The sequence below is a fragment of the Taeniopygia guttata genome, chromosome 5 (genome assembly GCF_048771995.1).
Source record: "Taeniopygia guttata chromosome 5, bTaeGut7.mat, whole genome shotgun sequence".
Lineage (NCBI taxonomy): Eukaryota > Metazoa > Chordata > Aves > Passeriformes > Estrildidae > Taeniopygia > Taeniopygia guttata.
Window position 1 is genome coordinate 4,657,524 of NC_133030.1, and position 23,362 is coordinate 4,680,885.

At 41.3% G+C, this 23,362-nt stretch overlaps 1 protein-coding gene across 4 annotated transcripts in view; it reads left to right on the forward strand.

The window, feature by feature from the left end:
* Positions 1 to 18,080, forward strand: part of SYT9 (synaptotagmin 9) — a 76,407-nt gene extending 58,327 nt beyond the window's left edge. Inside the window, exons 4-8 of one of the 4 annotated variants that reach the window (XM_030273411.4) lie at positions 2,706 to 2,826; positions 3,867 to 4,038; positions 11,408 to 11,537; positions 12,118 to 12,274; positions 13,280 to 18,080. In XM_030273411.4, the coding sequence (XP_030129271.2) occupies positions 2,706 to 2,826; positions 3,867 to 4,038; positions 11,408 to 11,537; positions 12,118 to 12,225 (531 nt within the window). In that variant the 3' untranslated portion in view covers positions 12,226 to 12,274; positions 13,280 to 18,080. Of the gene's footprint in view, positions 1 to 2,705; positions 2,827 to 3,866; positions 4,039 to 11,407; positions 11,538 to 12,117; positions 12,275 to 13,279 lie in introns of those variants that run through there. The other 3 variants (XR_012056173.1, XR_012056172.1, XM_030273412.4) reach the window with 3 other exon arrangements.
* Positions 18,081 to 23,362: the final 5,282 nt, after the last annotated feature.

Consider the following 23,362-nt stretch of genomic DNA (forward strand, 5'->3'; position numbering starts at 1 on the left):
TTGGCATCTGAATTCAGTTCCTAAAACAATTCTATAATAATTCATTTACCTATAAATTTCTTGATAAAAATTGGATAAATTTTTTAAAGTGTTCATTCAAGATGATCAAGTCTGGAGTGGAAGCTCCTGTATTTGGTAGTGGCAGTAAATTTAGAGTACTCCCAGAATGAATTCCTAGTCAGCACGTGGAGCACTGGGGTTGAATATGGAGTATTCAATATGGACTATGGCTCTGAATTTTGTATTCAGAGACACAAAACAGTTGGAAATAGCTGCATCAAGTCCTAATGTATTGAGTGTCTGACATAATATAGTACAAAATATGTAAGAAGGACATTCTACAATACAGATATAAAGATATATATATATCTATATATATATATAGATATATATATATATTTCAGTGGTGCATAGGTCAGTTTTTGCTTATTGAAGTACCTCCACGAATCCATAAAATCCAAAATACTGTCAGTACATTCTAATACATTTGAAGTCAAACCTACCTCTATCCGATAAAGATGAACTGCAAAGTACTACAAAATAGATTACAAAAAAATGATGTAAAATCCCCAATCAATAACTGTCCGTATTTATGCATATAAATATGCCACAGCTGACAATATTGAAGTATGCCAAAATACACAGGTAAAACAACAGATACCTGATGGGCTTCTCTGTGGTCAGGGAAAACCTGACTGATTCAACAACACTGCCTTCTAAACCTATCAATATTTGCAAGAGTGACAAATTCCCAAAAGATTGCTTCAGTCAATAATATCTTTAAATGGCTTTTGGAATTCTGGCCCGCTCAGAGCTGCAGCACGAGCGAGAACTTCACAGCTATGAATCTCAGCACCTCGGAGCTGGGGAAGTACACTTATATTTACACATTGGAAGTTGCTCTCACAGTGGGAAGGACAAGTGAAAACTTTGCTTCCTGTTTTCCTGGTCATTGGTATCAAGCTCCAGCTGATCACTGGGAAAATCTCAGAGGTCAGTTATTTTCCTGTAATGTTAAGGGCAGGTGTTAGCCAAGAGACATTTCTCCTGGATGTGCTGACACTTCATTAACCTGTAGGATTTCTCACAGCATCCCAAGCAGCACTTTGATCCCCCCACCAAGTGAGTCAGGGACATAATTTGTTGCAGCAGGCTTACTTCCAAGTGGGAATTATCAAGAGGCACTAAACATTCTGAGTCATAGCAGCCACCTCGATATTGTTCCAGCCTTTATTAGCTTTTCAGCCACCCTGAAACACTGATCTTCAGAGTGGAAAAGGTGATAGGGTTAAAAGCTGGTTATTCCTGACAAATGGCCAATAATATCAGCCTTTTCCTTCTCTGACTGCATCTCTTAATAACAGCACAATGAAAGGACCTACTTTTGAATGACTGCACCTGTTTGGTTTTTTCTTTGAATGATCTGTGAGCTAAAGCAAAGATGCCTCTCCTGAGCAAGGGGTTGGAGCAAGTGACCTCCACAATTCCCTTCTGATACAACATTTTTCTACAGCTCCATGCCAGCAATGCTTTCTGTCCTGCTTATGTCCCCTGCTAGCTCATGAAGTGACACAAAGGGACTGCACAGGCTCTGGGCATCAGTCTGAGCAGCAGCTGCCTCAGAGACAAACCTGTGCTAGGGGCTTTTTCCAGGTATTTTCCCTCTCCTCCGTCATCCACCACCCTTCAGCCTTTGGTGACTGATAGAGAAGGAACCAGCTTGGGAAAGATGGGAAGCTATTGCACAAAGCTAGGTAAGCAAGATAAACATACTCCACAGCAGCTGCATTTCCCTTCCCTAGAAAACCTGGAACACGGCCTTAAAACTGCTAATTTCAAGGATCAAGCAATTCTATTTTGAATTCACTGCTCAGTCCAAAGAATGCAAATCAAATCAAAGAAATTATTTAATGCAAACCTTCCTTTGCTATTTTTTTAATGAAACAGCTGGATTTTCCTCTTTAAAAAAATAGTGATGCTTTGTAACTGCAAACAGAGTTTGCAAATTTTCTACTACTTTTCTGGAACTCTGATGCCATCAACACAGGAAAGGGTTGCAAATTATCAATAAAACAGATGGATAAATCTATGTAAGGGAGCTTGTCTGTGTGAGGCACAGGAAGTTGTTGTTGAAATTATTGTAATTATTGTGATCAAAAATTAATAATTACCCTTACTCTTTTTCTAGTGGAGACTGTCCCATTGCCATAGATACTTCTGACCTGTCACACCAGAGTTCATGCAAACTTAAGAGTTGGAAAAAGCTCTGCCCAAATCATGCTTTGGTTTTTTTTTTTCTGTGACTGTCTCTGTGGGCTTCCTCTTGCAGACCAGAAAGAAAGGCACAGACATTTGTGGGTGCTTGTCAGTGAAACAGGCAAAGCAGTAAAAAACATAAAATAGAAGAAAGATTTTCCAGTCCCTCACAAGGCACCTCATCATTTAAATGTGTGCCATCTCCAAGGACTGAGTGCTAGAAACTATAACCTTATTTATCCTGAAGAACTTTGGTGGTCTAGCAACAGAGTGACTTGAATTTTGTATGCACATGGATAGCTGTTTTTTTCAGATAAGTTTCAGAATGAGAATTCAGATTTTACTGCATAACTGTAGATTCCCAAAGGTATATTTTCATCTTTAAATCCTGCTAGGAGTAGAAAAAAATGTTATTATTGCTTCACATGATCTTTCTTTTCTTGAAACAGGACAACGTGGATCTTGGTGACCTTATGTTTTCACTCTGCTACCTTCCAACAGCTGGTAGACTAACTATTACAATAATAAAGGCAAGAAATCTAAAGGCAATGGATATCACAGGAGCATCAGGTAGGAATGAATTTAATGCTCAGAGTGGGGAGTGGATTTCTGTCCCCTTTTCCTCCCAAGACACAGAATTCAACATTTGCAAATCCCAGAATGATTTTTGAGAGGGGGGTTTTTATACTGTGAACTCTACTTGAGTGCAGGAGTTGATGAGAAATAAATAACACATTTTAGTTAGCTTAGATCCAAGGCACAGTTTAAAACAAGTCACTCTCTTAAAAAGAGTGCAAGATTATTCTTTCCAATGCCACTGTAATTCAGAGTAAAACAAGCTGGCCAAAATGTATTCCCAGCACTGGGAATTGTTTGTGCAGCAGACTGCTGCAGCTATGACACAGAGGCAGACTGGCCCTCTCTGACAGTCCCCAAGAGCCACTGAGCCAGTTCTGCTCTTGCTGGCATATGGAGAAAGTAGTGATCATCCCCCCCAATCCTTTCAGCAACCCTTCCAAAAGCCCACAATAAAAATTAGAAACATAAATAAGATTTTACAGATATCTTTTAAATACTAGCAGAGAGCTGTAGAGCTCTCAGAAAGGAGCTACAAAGAAATAACTTTCTTTTTTGCTACATTCAGGAGTTCAAAAATAATTATCGCTCTCTTGGGAAATATAAGCTACTAACTGTTGCACTTTGAATTGTATTTAACCATACACCAGTAAATCCTGTTGTGAAAAGCATTGTCATCTTCTGTCTGTCCAACAAATCTAACAAGTAATTAGGCTGCTATAAATAGGCTGATACACAGGCTGTTGTATAAAATAGTCATGTATAACACGCTTCAGTGGATATTTTAATACCCTTTGAGAAGTTGGTGCACAACAAGGAGCTTCTTGAACCTAAAAAGGTCATTAAAAGCAGTGAACCAGGTAAAGCTTTCAAAGCTGCACTGCCTCCTGTGCATATCGTGGTGACAGAGAAACTCAAATTCCAGTCAGGTCCAGGAGATTAATCCAGCAAGCAGGAATGGGCACACAGGAAGTCTCCCTTCACTTTCCATTTGCATTTGTCAAAAATCAACGTTGTTCTTATGACCCGCACAGATCCCTACGTGAAGGTTTCTTTAATGTGTGAAGGAAGGCGGCTAAAGAAAAGGAAAACTTCCACCAAGAGGAACACCCTAAATCCCGTTTACAATGAAGCCATAGTCTTTGACGTCCCTCCAGAAAACATTGACCAAATTAACTTGTCGATAGCTGTTATGGATTATGACCGGTGAGATGCCTGTAGCTGTCAAATATTGGCTGATAAAGTCTTGCACTCTAGGTTTACACCCAGAAAGAAAGTTACTACTTTCTTCTCTATAAGCGGGGAATTAATGTCAAGTTGAGCTTGGTAGAAGTCTGCACGTTTTTTGTTTTGCCAGGCAGAACTTCCTTACTAAATTTTAAAATGTAGATCTGGATCTATAACTGACACCAGTAAGCTGCAGATGTGTTTAGCAGAATGAGGTAACTGGGCATTATAAAGCACTGATGTTCACTTTGTACATTTACTCTAAGCCTTTTTACATACACACTCTCCATTTATAAAGTTGTGTCTTAGAGCCTGTTTGCCTTTGCAGCTAATTACAGAACACAGGGAAAGAACCTTTTGTGTGCTACAAGGGGGGAAATATCAAATTATTCTGAGCTGTGGTGTCTTAGTTTAGGGCAAATTTGGGGAAAACTTTCTGAAAGGAGCCCCCAGGAAACTCTCACGGCTCCTCTTCACCTATTTGGTTCAGGGAAAAATTTCTTCTGAGAGGGAAGTGGAAAAGAACTTGTTTATTCAACAACAAAGCACTCTCTAACACTAAAACAATTAACACAAGATGACAACAAGACTTTTTTACTCTTTTGAAGAGCTGAACAAATCTAGAAGGTCTTTCCTGGGAGTGGTCGCCTGGGTCTGGACGCTGGGGATGGCTGCTGCAGATCACTAAATGCAGGCTTTTGGTGTTTTTTGGTGTTTCTCAGATCTCAGTCCAGAGCAGGTTGAATGATATTCAGAAAGAGGAAAGGGAAAAAAAAAATAACAGTCCAGGGAAAGAATTGGATTGCTTAACTTAACTATGAAGCAAAGTAAGAAAGTAAGAAAGCAGGCAAAGCAAGCAAGCTAAGCAAGCAAGCAAGCAAAGCAAAGCCAGCCAGCCAGCTCTAGCCTTTTTTAGCTTTCCAGCAGACATGGGGGGAGGTGAACTAGATGATAACACAGCAAAACAAACTTTCATTTTCAGAGTCAGTTTTGAAAGCACAGAACATAATATCAAACGTAAACAGAACACACGATTGGAGATACAAACACCATAACAGTCACCCTAGGACATTCCACCCCTTATCTCTATATCTTCAACATCATGTAAAAACTCCATCAAGTTAAAACTTGTATCTTTCACTTACTCATTTCTTTCTTTCTCATGTCTGTGTGTTTCATGCACGGACATTGGCAGTAACATTCAGCAAACAGTGATATTTGCACAATAGTTTTACTCCACAATCAGATCTCCCTGAGGTACACATCGTGTTGTTCCATCTTTTTGCATTATTTACCATGTATAACTTGGTCCCTGAGCAAAGACAATCTCACGAATGGGTTTGTCTGTACTCGAGGCAGGATTGATTTATACTGATTTTCCTAACAAACTTCTGACATGTGCTACTGGGACTTTATTTCCGTTTACTATATTCAGGGGCTCAGACTGGGCAGGACCTGCTCGATTGGTGGAACTTCGGCTGTTAACTAACCAGGTGGCTTTTGCTAAATGTTGCTTTCAATTTTTGAAAGATCTCTCACTCAATGCTTTTAAGGTGGTTTTTAACAGTCTATTGTATTTCTCCACTTTGCTTGCAGCTGGTGCATGGTAGGGGATGTGGTACACCCACTCAATGCCATGTTTTCTAGCCCAGGTGTTGATAAGGCTGTTCTTGAAATGAGTTCTATTGTCTGACTCAATTCTCTCAGGGGTATCATGCTTTTAAAGGACCTGCTTTTTAAGTCCTAGGATGGTGTTACGGGCTGTAGCATGAGACACAGGGTAGGTTTTTAACTATCCAGTGGTGGCTTCTATCATTGTGAGCACGTAGCGCTTGCTTTGGCGTGTCTGGGGCAGTGTGATGTAGTCAATTTGCCAGGCCTTCTCATATTTGTACTTGGACTACCGTCCACCATACTACAGGGGCTTTACCCGCTTGGCTTGTTTGATGGTAGCGCATGTTTCACAGTCATGGATAACCTGAGAAATACTGTCTATGGTTAAATTTACCTCTCGGTTTCGTGCCCACTTATAAGTGGCATTTCTACTCTGATGGCCTGAGGCATCATGGGCTCATCGTGCTAGGAATAATTCCTCCTTGTGTTTCTAATCGAGGTCTATTTTTGACACTCTTATCTTTGCAGCTTGATCTACGTGCTGATTGTTTTGCTGCTCTTCATTAGCTTTATTTTTGGGGACATGGGCATTTACATGGCGAACTTTTACAGGTAGCTTTTCTACTCGGGTAGCGATATTTTTTTACTCTTCAGCAGCCCAAATTGGTTTTCTTCTATGCTGCCAGTTAGCTTCTTTCTATTTCTTTAGTCACTCCCACAGAGCATTGGCTACCATCTATGAATCAGTGTAGAGGTAGAGCTTTGGCCACTTTTCTTTTTTTGCAATGTTTAGGGCTAGTTGAACGGCTTTGAGTTTAGCAAACTGGCTTGATCCACCTTCTCCTTCAGTGGCCTCTGCAATCCGTCGTGTGGGATTCTATACAGCTGCTTTCTACTTCCGATTTATTTCTACGATGCGACAGGAACTGTCAGTGAAGAGAGCATAGCGTGTTTTCTCTGCTGGTAGTTGGTTATATGGTGGAGCTTCTTCAGCCCGTGTTACTGGTTCTTCTTTTTCATTTGCGACACGAAAACTTTCACTTTCGGGCTAATTTGTAATTATTTCCAAAATTCCAGGGCGATTTAGCTTACTAATATGGGCACGCTGCGTGATGAGAGCAATCTACTTGCTCCATGTAGCACTGGTAGCATGGTGGGTGGAGGGAACCTTTCTTCTGAACATCCACCCCAGCACCGGTAGTCGGGGTGCCAGGAGGAGTTGTGCTTTTGTGTTAATCACTTTTGAGGCGGCCTGGACTCCTTCGTAGGCGGCCAAGATTTCTTTCTTTGTTGGGGTGTAGTTGGCTTCAGACTTTCTGTAGCTTCGACTCCAAAATCTCAGTGGTCGGTCCCGAGTCTTATCAGGCATCTTCTGCTAAAGGCTCCAGGACAGACCATGGTTCCCGGCTGCAGAGTAGAGCACGTTCTTCACATCTGGTCCTGTCCTGACTGGGCTAAGAGCTACTGCATGAGCAATTTTTTGCTTTATCTGGGTGAAAGCTTGCTGCTGCTCAGGGCCCCAACAGAAATCATTCTTCTTGCGGGTGATCAGGTAGAGGGGACTCACGATTTGACTGTACTCAGGAATGTGCATTCTTCAAAAACCAATGGCGCTTAAGAAAGCTTGTGTTTTTTTCTTGTTGGTTGGTGGAGACATGGCTGTGATCTTGTTGATGACATTTGTAGGAATTTGACGCCGTCTATTTTGCCACTTCACTTCCAAGAACTGGATCTCTTGAGCAGGTCTCTTCACTTTACTTTTCTTGATGGCGAAACTAGCTTCCAGGAGGATTCGGATGATTTTTGCTCCTTTCTCAAACACTTCTGCTGCTGTGTTCTCCTACACAATGATATCATTAATATATTGTAGATGTTCTGGAGCTTCACCCTTTTCTAGTGCAGTCTGGATCAGCCCATGGCAGATGGTAGGACTGTGCTTCTACTCCTGGGGCAGTCGGTTCCAGGTATATTGCACTCCCCTCCATGTAAAGGCAAACTGAGGCCTGCATTCTGCTGCTAAAGGAATGGAGAAAAATGCATTGGCAATATCAATAGTGGCGTACTACTTCGCTGCCTTGGACTCCAGCTCGTACTGGAGTTCCAGCATGTCTGGCACAGCAGCGCTCAGTGGTGGAGTCACTTCATTCAATGCACGGTAGTTTACAGTCAATCTTCATTCTCCTTCAGATTTACGCACAGGCCAAATGGGGCTGTTGAAGGGTGAGTGGGTTTTGCTGACCACTCCTTGGCTTTTTAGCTTTCGGATCATCTTATGGATGGGAACCACAGCATCTCGAGTTGTTCTGTACTGTCGACGATGCACTGTTGAAGTGGCAACTGGTACTTTTTGTTCTTTTCCCTTCAACAGTTCTACTGTAGTTGGATTTTCAGATAGTCCAGGCAAGGTGTTCAGTTGCTGGATGTTCTCTGTCGCTACAGCTGCTATTTTAAATGCCTACTTGAGTCCCTTTGGGTCTTTAAAATATCCTCTTCGAAGGTAATCTATGCCCAAAATACATGGGGCTTTTGGGCCAGTCACAATAGGGTGTTTTTTCCACTCATTTCCTGTCAGACTTACATCAGCTTTCACCACGGTAAAGTCTTGTGATCCACTTGTCACACCGGCAATAGAGACAGATTCTGCCCCTACGTGTCTTGATGGAATTAACGTGCATTGTGCACCAGTATCAATTAAAGCCTTATATTTTTGTGGTTCCGATGTGCCAGGCCAGCGAATTCACACAGTCCAGAAAACACGGTTTTCCCTCGCCTCTACCTGGCTAGAGGCAGGGCCCCTCTAAGCCTGGTTATTCTTCTTGCCTTGGGCGTATGTCTTAGAGGTTCTTTTAAGGGGATCAGACATGTCATCATCATCATCATGCCTGGCAGTTTGGCTACGGGCAACTGGAGCTGCTCTCTTTTTGGTGGCACTTTTTCTTTGAGTCTTATCTTCCTTCAATTCACGCACCTGTTGTGCCAGAGCACCAGTAGGTTTTCCGTCTCATTTCTTCATGTTTTTTCCGCAATCGCGCAGGAAGAACCACAGCTCAGTTCGTGGGGTGTACTTTCTCTCACCATTTGAGGAACGTTTACGTTGGATACTAGAACTTCTGATCTGTACTGCTGAGATTTGGAGAAGGTCTTCCTTTATTTCTTCCCTGAGTCTCTTATGATTCTCCTCTATCTTATCTTCTAATTTCTGCAGACGTGTTTTCACTGCTGCAATTCTGGCATGGGTTGGGCCATGTACAGCATTTGCATATGCTCGGAGTTTCCTTGCCATTTCGAGCACGGTCTCATCCCTCTCATCTTGCTTCATTATTGCTAAGGCAGAAGCGTAGTCATGTGGCCCAAGCTGTATAAGTTTTCGCCACATCACAGATGTACATGGTACCAAGTCTGGATTCTTAGTTGTTATTTCATCTGAGAAGATAATTTCTGCCACTGCCATTTTTCTCAGACGTTGGATCTCTTGTTTTATAGTCTTTCACTGGGTTTGCTGCATATAAAGATCATCTGCACACAGGTATTTTTGTGCTACACTTTCCAGAACCTGTGCCCAGAGGCTGTGAGGGTTAGCCCCCCTCATCATTCCTTGATCAATAACAGGATCATGTGACAGGGATCTCAAATGTCTTGCCTCAGTACCATCCAGAATTGTAGCCTCGCCTGCAGCATCTCAAAGATGGACTAACTAACTAATTACAGACTCATTAGGTTGTCGGGTATAATCCTTCCTCAGGCCACGAAGGTCTTTTAGGGAAAAGGACTCAGTATTGGCCTCTGATTTTGTACCAGTTGCTTTGACTTCTGATTTTATGTCAGCAGGCATTGAGGGTCTCTTTCCTGCATTATCATCATCATTGTCATCATCTACTGGTCGATTGGTCTTTTCTGTGCGCTTTTCACTTCTTGTGCTAGTAGCAACAGCCATTGGTTGAGGCTTGGCTGCTGAGTTTGGTTTAGCTGTTGGCTTTGAGCCGGGGGTGTTGGCTGCAGCCTGAGTGACTGGGATAGCTGCTGATTTATCTCCCTGCCCCCCTTCTTCTGTCTGCTGCCCTACAGTATCTAATAGGGTGCGATAAGCATATGCCAGGGCTCAGCTCACTGCAATGATCTTTTTCTCCTTAGAGTTATCATGGCACTTCTCTTTCAGGTACTTCGCCACCTCAGCCGGATTTTGAATTTTTTCACTTGGAAAGTTCCAGGCTATAGGGTCAGAAAATTCCTTTAAGATTTGGCCCATATCCTCCCATTTCCCACACCACTCAAGATTTCTCACACTTGGGTCTACTCCTGGGTCAGAGGTTTCATCAGCCCCTCTAGAAATCTCAGCCTTCATTCTAGAGAGACTGCAGACTGTATAGAGAAAGCTTACCAGATTAAACACCAGGAAGATGGTCTCCTTAACAGTCAGGGGAAACTGAACATTCTCTAATAGGGAGGTAACAAATTCAGAGGAGAAGAAGGAAAGCAAAGGCTGAAAAGCCTCATTTTCTACTTCTTCTCTAACAAACTGGCTGTATAACCATAACCATGAATCATACATTCCAGGAACAGACCTCAGCACTTTTATAAACCCTCTGGAAGCTATTACACCCAAGCACAGCACGATGGATATTCTGGTCAGTGCCTTTCTACTGCAAAACCTACGTATTAGGGACAATACCGGAGCTATTCCTGGATAAAAAAATAAACCTAGGGACCACAGGGGGATTAAGATCTGAAAAACCCCCAGGGACTAGAGACACATGCAGGCCTTCACCCCAAGAGACAATATTAATTCAAACAACATAACTAGTAACTGCTTCATACCCAGACAAAATAATTGGAACAAAAATATGATTACAACAGGGTTTTTTTCCACTCTCTCGAGCCCCACGTTGGGCGCCAAAATATTTGTCTTAGTTTAGGGCAAATTTGGGGAAAACTCTCTGAAAGGAGCCCCCAGGAAACTCCCACGGCCCCTCCCCACCCATTTGGTTCAGGGAAAAATTTCTTCTGAGAGGGAAGTGGAAAAGAACTTGTTTATTCAACAACAAAGCACTCCCCAACACTAAAACAATTAACACAAGATGACAACAAGACTTTTTTACTCTTTTGAAGAGCTGAACAAATCTAGAAGGTCTTTCCTGGGAGTGGTCGCCTGGGTCTGGACGCTGGGGATGGCTGCTGCAGATCACTAAATGCAGGCTTTTGGTGTTCTTTGGTGTTTCTCAGATCCCAGTCCAGAGCAGGTTGAATGATATTCAGAAAGAGGAAAGGGAAAAAAAAAATAACAGTCCAGGGAAAGAATTGGATTGCTTAACTTAACTATGAAGCAAAGTAAGAAAGTAAGAAAGCAGGCAAAGCAAGCAAGCTAAGCAAGCAAGCAAGCAAAGCAAAGCCAGCCAGCCAGCCCTAGCCTTTTTTAGCTTTCCAGCAGACATGGGGGGAGGTGAACTAGATGATAACACAGCAAAACAAACTTTCATTTTCAGAGTCAGTTTTGAAAGCACAGAACATAATATCAAACGTAAACAGAACACACGATTGGAGATACAAACACCATAACAGTCACCCTAGGACATGTGGGAAACACAAAGAGCAAGCATATGTATTGCCGAGTGTGTTATGTTCTCCAGGCAAGAATTAATCCTAAAAATCCGCGATTAATGTTTCTGATGAAATATGCAACTGGTGTGGTTCCAAAGGTAAAATTTTAAGAAAAAAATATTATGGACCATTTTCACAGTGTAGGTCACAATGAGGTCATTGGAGTTTGTCAAGTAGGCAACGATGCAGAGAGTCTAGGGCGCGACCACTGGAACGAAATGCTCTCGTACCCTCGGAAGCCCATCGCCCACTGGCATCCTCTTGTGGAGGTAAGGCTTTCATTTACTGCTTCCCCCTCGCAATAATCCTGAAAACTCTCCCACATGGCATTAGAAGTTGGATAAAATTTTATGAGCAAACCCAAGATCTGCGTGCATGAGGTAAATCCTAGAAAAGGGTTTGGAAACGCTTTAAAGTTGAAATGTGACACACAAGTTAAGTCTGCTCCTCGCAATTTTAGGGAGACAGAAGGTAATTGTTGTCTATAAAATACAGACATGGAAACACCAAACATTATACACTTGATTGAGGGTTTAGTTTTGCTTTTTAAATAAGATCTTGGGTAACTTTGACTGTTAATTGATGTAAGGAAATGGACCTTGTTTACTGAACAATCAAGACCTATTTTTTTTTTTTATATACAACAACCTAATTTGACTTCTTTTCTTGTAACAATATATCATCCATGCCACTAGCACATCTCAAAGGATGCCTAACTGCACTGACAAAAATATGCTTAAGTATCTTTGAAGATCTGAGGTTCTCATAAGAAGCGACACAATCAGAAAAGCTTTTCAAGGTTCCTATGGCTTTTTTTTTGTTTTGTTTTGTTTTGTTTTTTGTCTTTAGGGCCCTATTCAGCAGGAATGTTATGCAGGTCTTCTGCGCTTGGATGGCTGCCGAAGAGGCTTCCTCACCCTTTTAACCTATTCAGCAGAAATTTGGCATTCCTGTTGAACTCTTTCTTAGCCATATCCTCAGGGGCTATTCCACAGAGTCCAGTGGGGTAAAGATGTCCTTTTAATCCCTCTGTCTAATCCTCTCCTCAATGCAGGGAACACTAATCCTGATTCATGAGACACAGAAATTCATCAAAGTTCAAACTAAATTGCTTCCTAAAGTTACCATGACTTGCTCCCATTGTTGCTCTCACTGGCTGAGTCAGGCAGTACTCCCAGTCAAAGGGAAGTGTCTTGTTTATTTACAAGCAGCCCCAGAGTTATCCTCAATGTTGAAAGACAGGAAAGAGCACAGTACCCATATGGAGCTAGGAATTATGCTGTGGGCACTAATACTTGGAGGCAGGCAGTTCACAGCCCCTCTGAGTTTACTTTCTGCACCAGAGTGCAGCTGTGTTACCACAGTGCCACTGAAGATTTCCCTGCGTGGTTGTGAGCACTGGCCACGGGCAGCTCCAGAAAAGATTATCAGGCATTATGAAGATACTGCAAGCTGGGAAGAATCCCACAGTCTTGTCCTGTGTCCATAAGGAATTGTGTTTCCTGGTGCCATAGCAGCACAGTCTGAGCAGGGAGTGCCCACAGGCTGTGTGTGGCAGGAGGAAGGCTCGACGCCTTCTCAGCACAGGTGTGCTGCCAGCAGTGGGGCAGCTCTGCCCCGGTGTTTGTGCCCCCAGTGACAGGGTAGATGCTGGCTGAAGTGCCACACTTGAAGTGCTGACCTGGGCATTTGGGAGCTCTCAGCTGCAGCCAAGTGTTGACAGGAATATCCTGACACAGCACACAAGGTGTGGTGTAAAGGTTACTGCTGCCCACAGCACAACAAGTGTCTCTTAGCAGAAGTTGTCTACATCCTTATATCCAACCTGTCTTCCCTCTTTGATAAATTTCATTGCAGCCAGAGCCCACAATTAGGTTTTGACAGCTCTTCCCTTTCCACAGGCATCCTGTTCTTTTCATACATGCCTGGCTAACTTCTTTAGATTTCATTACTGTGGATTGGTTTTCATGTCACTGAAAGCTAAACAGAGACATATTTTTTTCCTTCCCAGGAGTCAAGTGGGGGAGGGTGTCCAGCACACCCAGGCTGTGCAGAGAAATATATACACAGCATATCATTTTGGTTCCTGAATCAGGATTAGACTCAGCGAGAGCTTCTGGAACCTCTGTGGCCACAGCCATAGGACCCTGAATATTTGCTGAATAGGACCCTCAGTCTTCAACTGTGTGAAGAGCTATTGGTTTCAAATAGTGTGATGTTATCCACTTGTAGCATTAATTCTCCAGCTGACACTACTGCTACTGATAGATTATTTGTATGGTCGTAAGCATTACCCAAATTCAAGTCATCATTTCTGTTCAGTAGAATAACCCAGGTTTACAAGAAAAATGATAGCAATGTAAACCAACAAATACGGGAAGCAGCAACAAATATTGTCCTTGTATTTGCAAAAAGGTGCAGTATTGTGAATGATTAGCTTTCTAAGTATTTTTTTTTCAAGAATGATTGCCATCAGGTACTTATTTTTTGATGACAAGTTGTGTCCTCAGTCTCAGCTGGTGCATCCTTTCACCTGACGTGAAAACAAATTAATATGGTTATCCTTCAAATCTGAAAAACTGTAAAAAAAGTTCTGCTGGGTGAGAACAAGATGCATATGGTATTTGTAATGACAGCATGTTCTTTGAGAAAGGAGATAACCATCTGTGTAACATGGAGGTTGTTAGCCCTCAACCTTTGTGGATGATTTTCCAGTCAACATTTCTGAGTTGTGTCCATGACAGTGCAGACTGTTGGAACCGTGTCCCGGGTGGCAATGCTGGATCATACAAACAAACACACACCTCCCATGTCATCTGAAAATGCTGTTCCAAATATATAGTGCCTGTGAAGACTTCCTTTATTATTTGTGGTAGAGTTAGCAGGGCTGTTTTACATGATGGTATATTGTAAATTCTGGCAAATTCTGACCATTAAAAGAAAATTAATTAAAGCACTTTGCATTTTGTCACGTAATGAAATTTGTGCCCCAAAGCAGGAGACCCTGGGATAAATTTTTCAGCACTTATTTAGCCACGCATGGAGTTCTCTCATCCTCCAGTGTCTTCTACAGAGAATTTGACTCACGTCTTTACATGGGAATTTTTTGTTTAAAAGATGCAAATGCAAAGTATGGATGGTTTATACAATACAGCTGTCTGCTGTGTACTTACAGAGAAGGAGCCCTGGTCCTTACATAGAGCTCAGATAAGTTTATGTGTACTCACATTGCTTCACATCTTGTATGTGATGAGTGTTCACCAAGCATTTTGGATCTGCAACTCTTCTGACACAAATATGCATGCACAGATTTGAAGAAATATCTAAAATTTTGGCCTCAAGTCTAAAAACTTAGTTTCGGAGGATCAGTGAGGATCTTCCATAAAATAAGAATTACTTGTGGGTAAAGAATATCTTGGAACTTGCAGGAGATCTTGGATCTGCTGTAAATGTATGCTGCAGGTATAAATGAGAATTCCTGTAAGCACAGCTGTTTTCAAAAATCTCTTGCCATGCCGTGGAGAATACAGCTACCACAGGCAAGGGTATACCTGGCAAACTAAACAGCACTTCCAAACCTGCCCAAGCACAATTTCAGGAGAGCAACAACTGGGCATTTCCAAAAGAATAAAAATAATGTTGCCATGGCAAAACTGTTCCACTGCACCATCAGCGTTCTCTCAGGAGGCCAGTGGTACATGACAATGTGCATTTCTGCTCATGCATCAGCCTCCCCTCGGGCAGAATCCTGTGCTCTTTACCCAGGAGTCACCAAGGGGAGATGGGCCTGAGCAAAGGAGGAGGAGCTCTTCCTTGGAGTGGAGTTGTCTGATTTCCTGGACAAATCACTCTATGTGTCATCTCTGTCTGGAATGCAGAGTGGGCACGCTTCCCACTGCAACATTAGCAACAGGAACTGCTGGGAAGGGGAAAACACCTACACAGCAGGCTCAATTTGTGTCGATGGAAAAGTGCAGGAGCCTTTCTACGATTTGTCCCCAGCAGCTCAAAGGGACATCAGCTGAAAAGTGGTATAAATGTCACTGAGTTGCAGTTCTTCTGTTTTATTACCATGCTCAGTTTATTTAATGCTCAAGGGTCTGGAATCAAAATAATTATTTTTAACAGAGTTCTACGAAAACAGGGAAAGAAATCTCTGTGACAGTGAGCATTTAAAGTGGAATCCAGCAGACTTCAAAGGATGAGGAAAAAACCCTAAATTTATTGAATTCTTCTAATTTTTGCTCATGATGTGCAAACTACTACTCAGGCTGTGGCATTACTATGTGCATTTTACAAATACCTGCCTTATCATAGTGGTGCATCTATGGAGTGATAGATATTTTCTATATTAGGATACTTCTCTCTTCATCTTTATACTCCACTCAACCGGTGATATTCTCTAGACCCTAAATATTTTTCTGTTCTGGTTCTGGTTGGCCAGTAGACTGCTGCTGTCTTTGGGCTGCATTACAATAATACCACAGCCTGCTGGAAGGACCAGAGGATAGATAATTCTGCTACAAACTCAACTGGAAACCCAGGGAAAAGTATGGTCCCAATGCTGCTCAGTCTTTCTTTTCTGAACTATGATTCTCAGTGGTGAATTAGGAGTAGACTGAAGAATGTTTTCAAAGCTGAAACCCTCATTTATTTTCTTATTTGCTGTGAATGCATTATTACATTTTATGACAAGTATCATAACTCTAAAACAGAAAAGAAAATCACTTAGAAATGCATCTCAGCAAGATTTTAATCCCATTTTGCTCTTTAACAATGTGCTATTAAATTGTTATTTTTAGTTTTCCATAACAAGCCTCGGTGTCAGGTACTGTTCTGTGAAAAAGCAGTGAGTGCCAATGGGAAAACCTTCCGAGTTCCTGACTGTGAGGCGAGTACCATGGACAGTGGCCTGATAGTCCCGTGACAAAACACTCAAAAGTGCAACTCCTTTGCATCTGAGTGCTCAAATATTTCTTTATCTGCTTCCACCGAATTCACAAGATAATAAAAGCATTGCTGTTTTCTTTTGTTTCACTTTTCCCTGCAAATAGCCCAGGCAGTGAATAAGCAAAAATTCATCTCAATCTGGGGAAGTGGGGACTACCAGAACAGAAAACCAATATGTAGCATAAAAGACGCAGTGTTAAAACTGTTCTTCCCAGCCATTGCATGGCTCAGTTTTCCATGCCAGCAGATCCACAAAACACAAAAGCAGCATGTGTGAGACATTTTTTACATAGAGGTACAATTTAACTGCTGGTAGGAGACCTCCTGGATCAGTACAAAATGAAACAACAGCAAAGGGCAGTGCAAAAGAAATTAATAAAAAAGAGGTTATTTTAGTCCACCCTTCTTGGCTTGAGGGGATGGTTGCTGAGGGGGCTTTTAGGTGGTTTTTATTCTTTGTTTTGGTTTGGTTTGGTTTAGTTTGGTTCTATTCCTGTGCTTTGAACACCAAGCACGTGTATGTAGATATATTAACATGAGCACCCAAAGCCAGAGACACAAGAGATATATTGATTTACATGCTTATCACCTAGCAACACTCAAGCACTGAGGGGACGTGTCTGCAACTGAAATAAAAAATAACTGAAAACTCTTTTGATTTAAAAGCAACAAACAATAAACAGGGACCAGGAAATTCAGTTGGAAAATCTCTTTGACCCAGCTAGAAATCCATCTGAAATTACTTCGCTGTTAATAAATTTCGTTTGAACAGAGGGAAGTGGAAAAGGTGGATCAGGTGACTCCATCTGAAGTGCTGAGGTGTCAATGATGAAATGCTTTTTTCCCCTTAGAACAGTGCATTGCCAAACGATTGCATCTCAGTAACAAGGGAGAAAACAATGGATTTCTTATCATGTAGAGAAAGTAATCCACAATACTGTAGAATTTAATAGAAGCCCCCTGTGCTGCAGAAAAGAGCAGCAGGACAGACTTGGTGACAGCAGCACGCGAGGCGAGCTGTGCCAGGCGCCAGCTGCATTCCAGCGGCACCGCGGCGCCCAAGGCTGGCTGGTTCCAAGAGTTGTGCTTACAGTTCTTTTGTAACATGGTGGGTTGGGCAAGGAACCACAGCTGGAAGTTCTCAAGGGCCCTGCAGCGCTCTGGGAGCACATCCATCTCTTCGGAGGTGCACATCTGGGCGGCGGCGCTGCCCAGGAAAGGAGCACGGAGCAAAGGCAGTGCATGCGGCACGGAGCGGGAGGTGACGGGAGGACTTGCAAACATCTGGGCTCTTCATTTGTTCCTTTGTTTTGTCTGGGCTCTTTAGTTCCTCCTCCTTTGTGCTCGAACATAGACGTTGTAAAACTGAGCGTTTTACTCGGTTGCATGCCGGCTAGCTGACGTCCTCGATACCCGTCGCGAAGGCGCGTGAAGAGAGCTGTGTTGTTTTGGTATACTTTTGGTTTTGGTAGCACATCAACATTGTACTATACTTTATTATTTCTTGTTCAATAAATAGTCCTGGTATCTCTATGTTTCATGTCTAATTTTGGAGAGTAGGGCCATACCTGTAACAAGGCTCTCTCAATTAGGTGGGCATTTTGTTTGTTTAGTAGAAATAATGCATGATTCTTTTCGCAGTGATGGTTTGAGGGACAAAAAAAATTCTTAATTTTGTAATATGTATTACAATCTTCTGAACACAAGTAAAAAATGTACTGTCATTTATTTATATAAATCTAGTCTGAACAAATAAGTTTTGATCTTAATAAAAACTGTAAGAAATTGTGCAATTGTAATTTATTACTATTTTGTATTTAATAAATATTAAAGTTCAATTCATTATTCAGAAAGCCAGTAAACACTTTGGAAATATTTTTGCTTGTTTTTTCTCGACAGATAGTGTGTTTTGATGAGATACATGAGGCCAGAGAGAAAAAGCTTTAACTTTACAGCACTCACACATAATTTAGGAGTTTGGATACTGAAACCTCCTCGTATTTCATCCCATGTCCACAGCCATCATGGCAGAAAGATGATTTGACATGTCAGTGGTGAATCTCATCTATTAAGAAGAAAATCAAGAAGCTACAGAAGTGCTTCTATCAAGTGACATTGTGTTAAATTACCAAAATTAGTATTTAGCGTGGCATGCTGGCAAAATGAACTGTCCTCCTGTCAACACCTGACATGTAGCTCCAGGAAGTTCTGAGAGGTTCTCTGACAGAGCCCAGAAACAAATGGAAAAGAGCAAAAATATATCTTGTATGACCACACAAACTGCACCCAAAAAATGCAGTATTGTCATTTTCCCTTCTCTTTTACACAAACTGAATTTACCTGTCCATCCACAAGAGTGCATTTGCATGTGCATGACTCTAATTAAGCAAGAGCCTCTCTGTGTCTTTTGGGATAAGCTCAATCTCTCTCATTTGGAAGATCTGGCCTGCTTGCACACACCATATTAATAAAGGGCTGTTAATAAACACGTGACATAAGGCCCAAAACAATATATCATGACACTAAGGAATTAATTTCGTTTCTGCTCTCTTCTTGGGAATATTTGCTATCACAGACACATGGAAAAGAGATAAGAGCCAGCCTGTAGTTTTGAAGTTGATACTGTCCTTAATAATGGGAACACCTTTAGTCCCTGGGTAGATTCCTGCTGGGTTACTGGGAGATGGAAGATTGGCAAGGGACCCATCTATAGGCATTTTGTCCCTGGCAGTGAATGCAGTGCTAATTATCCCTCTCTGTCCCATAAGCCACCATAAAATGCACCTCAGCAGAGGAGGTGTATGAACTTCCAAGTTGTTTTTAATGTCTTTCAGTAATACTGGTTTGCACATCTCTGTTTCTTTGTTAATAAGAAAGCAAATGCCTCTTCCTCTGTCAAAACAGGCCCACACATCTCTCCTTCCGAGACACTTTTCCAGCAGAATCATCCTTTTATATGTAGCCTAGAGACTTGAAAGGATAAGGGACAGTGGTTGCAACAGCCTGCTAATGGCTGCAAGCCAAAGTTTGAGAATCCTCCCTGGAAAAAGCCTGATCAATAGCAAAGCATCCCACATGGCCTTAAACCTGAGAAGCCCCTAATTGCTGCCCAGCTAACCAGCAGTGAGATGAAAATTCAGGGAGGTGCCTCGTTAGTGAGGAGCTCTGCTGGCTGCTGCCTGTGCCTTCCCCACAGGGGAAAGCCTGGTGGGGACACAGCAGAGCCTGGGAAGTGCCTGAAGTGACAGCAGGGAGTGCAGGGATGTCCCCCAGGAGCTGAGGACACAGAGAAATCGGTGCCTCAGGAAGGGGCAGAGGCACAGAACAGGGCTGCAAGCTCTGCTTCCAAAGACAGCATCCTCAAGGAAACTTGAGGACTCCAAAAGTAACCTTTCCAGGGAAGGAAATCACAGAGTGTCTTGTTCTGAGAACAAATTCTATTCACCTCTGACAATATTGTCACTGAAATTTGTCACAGTGGGCCCCAGCAGAGATTTCTCATGTAAGCAGCACATGGGTTTTTTTCTCCCTGACTGGTATATTTTGCAATTTAAATAGAATCACATAATTCTCTGGGTGCACTTATGCATTTACCATTCTCATATTAATTAACCACACACTTCAGTATAGTCCACCACACCATCCAAAAGGTCGTGGCTTTAAACCACTTAATAACTCATCAAAAAACATTCCATGAATTCATGTTCCAACACCAGCACATGTAGGAACATCTGTAAATGTTCCAAGACATCAGAAGTGCCCGAACAGTCTGGTTCAAAGAGCTTGATTAAAACTGTCTCATATTAAAGAATAATTTAGAAGTGTCAGAAATGTCAATAACTAACTAGTGTTAAATCCTCACCCAAAGATAAAACTGTCAATAAAAGTATTTTTGTTGGAGAAACCATTCTTAATAGTAACAACAAATTCTATACTGAACCCTTATTTTGTAATTTTCAATTTAGCAGGGAAAATTCTGTTTCAAGAATGTTACTATAATCCTATCATTTATATCCTGGTAACTGACAAAAGCAGTTTTAAAGCAATATATTAAATAGAGTTCATTAGGTAGCCATTCCATCCCAAAAATGGAATATAGTTTTAATAACCATCTTTTCAAAATGTAACAGTTAGGAACCTTTTCAATAACTTTTGCCTTCCTAAAAAAAATTAATATATTGTTCCCAACATAAAATAGTATTTGAAAAAAAAAAAACAAACTGAATAGTCACATAGCTTAGAAAAAATTCCAAACTCATCAATCAGTTTTTGTATTTTAGTGAAACTCAAGTCTAAATATTTGCTGTTCCAGTGGAAATATTTCTTCCATTTGCCAGAAAACAACCTTTTATATTGGTATTTCCTTACTTCAAAACCTCAGATCTCCAAACATGTTGGCATTTTCCTCTCAGTTCAAATAGGTTTAATATAGCCCACGTCTCAGGAAAAGAACAGTAAGTCCCCAGAACATCTTTTCTAAGTCTGGCCATGAATCAATTAGAAATACAATTTTGGTCAATAAATAAATAAGCTTTGCTGTTCTTATCAGGAGCTAAGGTTTTCTGTCAGATTTCCCCAGATTAATTAATTTCTTGCTTCTTTACCTAATTGTAAATGCCCCAAGACTTTTTCCCTTTCTACTTAAACTACTTGAAAAGTTAAAGTGGATTGAAAGAGGAGCAATTTCCAATACCAAACTGGAGCTGTGTCATCTCTTGATGAGGAAGGACAGGAAGTTACTTCCTCCTACTCTTACTATAAATCCATCTTAAATAAAAATTCATTCTTCCAAATAATGGGTTGAGATTGCTCAGGAAAAAAAAAAACAACCTTCCTTTCATCAGGAGCATGTTTAAGATTGGGTGTGAGGCTCTGCTGAATTGCTTTTCCATTTCCTCCCATCTGCCTGAGAGCTGGAGCCCCACTCTGCCCCACTCCCTTTTCTGCCCTTGCCCTGCCAAGGCAGAACCACACATTTCAACTCAAGCTTCAAAGGTTCTGCAGCTTTTCAGAAGATCTGAGACCATTTGCCTTGGAAATTCCATTGCCAGTAGAAATAATTTCCGAGTTGCATCTAGATATATGCCTGACGGATTTTCATTTTAAGTGTTGACTGGTATAATTATTGTTATTTGGGGTTTTGTTTTTTTTTTTACTTCTGATCCCTGCTGTTTTGCCTCCTCCTATCCTCAAAATCATTCCCTCATCCTCTTTCCCTCAGTGATTTTTACTGGACAGATGGGTTCAGCTGTTCTTATTCTTCACATATGAGTTCTCCCAGCGAGCCCAGGCCCAGCAGACAAGGCTGGTAATGAGCTGCTTCAACCTTTACTCACATTTCCCTGCCACTCACCTCACAGCAATAACATCTTTGTTTCAAAGGTGTCTATTTGCTCTTCAGGTAACAGTCCAAAATTTCAGGGACATAAGGACTGCTGCACAATGTGAGGACATGATAGAATTAAGTTGTCAGTTTTCAATTTAATGAGTTAATAGTAATGGCCAGGCCTGAAACGCCTGATGAATGCTGCAAAATCCAAGGTGACAGCAAATCACAAAATCAATAGCTACTCATGTCTGTTCCTAAAGACATCAAACATTTGGTGTCTTCAGGTGTTTGAATAAGTATCTTAATAAAATGTTTGAGGCCATAACACAGCCTGAGACGTCAGAACATTCTGACACCTGTCTAATGTACTATTCAGCCACACAAAGAGCAAATAGACAAGTGGGAGAGCTGTGTTGATAAAAGGAGTTACCAGAGGATTCAGGGGAGCAGACATGACTATCCAGCTGTCCAAATGACAGCAACTAAGTAAGAAATATCTTCTGGAAGTTTTATTTAAACCAAAGGCACAGCAAACTCTAATATTGCTGTCCTTAAGAGAAAGGATGTCTAAAGAAAGGAGATTTGCATTTACATCTCTGTATTAATTTCCTTTCTCCTTTGGCACCTGCTGAGAGCTGTTTCAAGAAGGGTAATTACTTGTGACAAAGCAAAAAGAAAAAAAAAAAAAGCTCTAAATCACTAATTGTTTTGGCTGCTGAATAAACCCCACATTTCAGGGTTTGGGACAAGTCAGCAGCACCCCTGTGTGCAGAACATCCTGCATTCAGTGCTACCCATTCCTGTCCTGTGTTCAGTGCTAATGATTCCTGGCTCCTCACAGAAGTAAAAAGTCTCACATTTCTCAGAGTATGGCATTATCTTGTTCCAAAACTACATTATTTCTCCTACCCAGCCTCCCCTAACATCCTGTTACATGAATGGCTTTCACAGTTTGCTAAAAAGCCCCAGTTTTTACCTGTGTATTCTGTTTGCATGGCAAGGTGTTGGTAGATGCAGGGAGCAGCTCTGGTGGGTGCCTGAGCTCCCACCAGGATCAAACATCCAAATCAGGAGACAATTCATCCCTTCTTTTCCAAGCACTCCATGTCTGCAAACAAAACCTGAACTTTCTGACACAGAAGATTCAAAGCAATTATAAAAAATTATAATAAAATATACATATAGAAAATATAATATTATAAATATAATATTATGTATAAAAATATATTATTATAAATATGATATTATATTTAGAAAATATAATATTATATATAAATATTATAAAAAATAGTTATTCCATCCAAACCATTCATGCTCCATGACAGTGACCCCAGATAGAGGTTATCATAATAATACACACAATACTGTCATAGAAATTCATGTGTGATATCACATTACCTCAGTTTAATTCACCTTTCTGCCTCAAGTGTTCCAGCAATGGTTTTGTGTTTGTTTTGAATTTCCTAGTAAGTACCAAGGGTGTGCTGCAGACTGTGCCTAAAATAGCATCTGGCTTGTAATTACTGTCTGGAACCTAAATTACAAAAACCTGTTGCTCCATGAAAAGATATAATTATTGAAAAGATCTTTTATGCATGGTTTGTCTGGATGCTCAACCATCAATTAAGTCATTACCATCTAATCCTGCTCATATAAATGGAATTGCACTGATTCCCAAATTCCTGAACCTACAGAAATTTGTTTCCAAGTGAAAAATTACCATGTTTATTGAATGACTAAAGGAAAGCATAATTCCTCCATGGAGATTGGAGCTCCAAGCAGAGCCTTTTATCTCTTTTCCTCATGGAGGGCTAT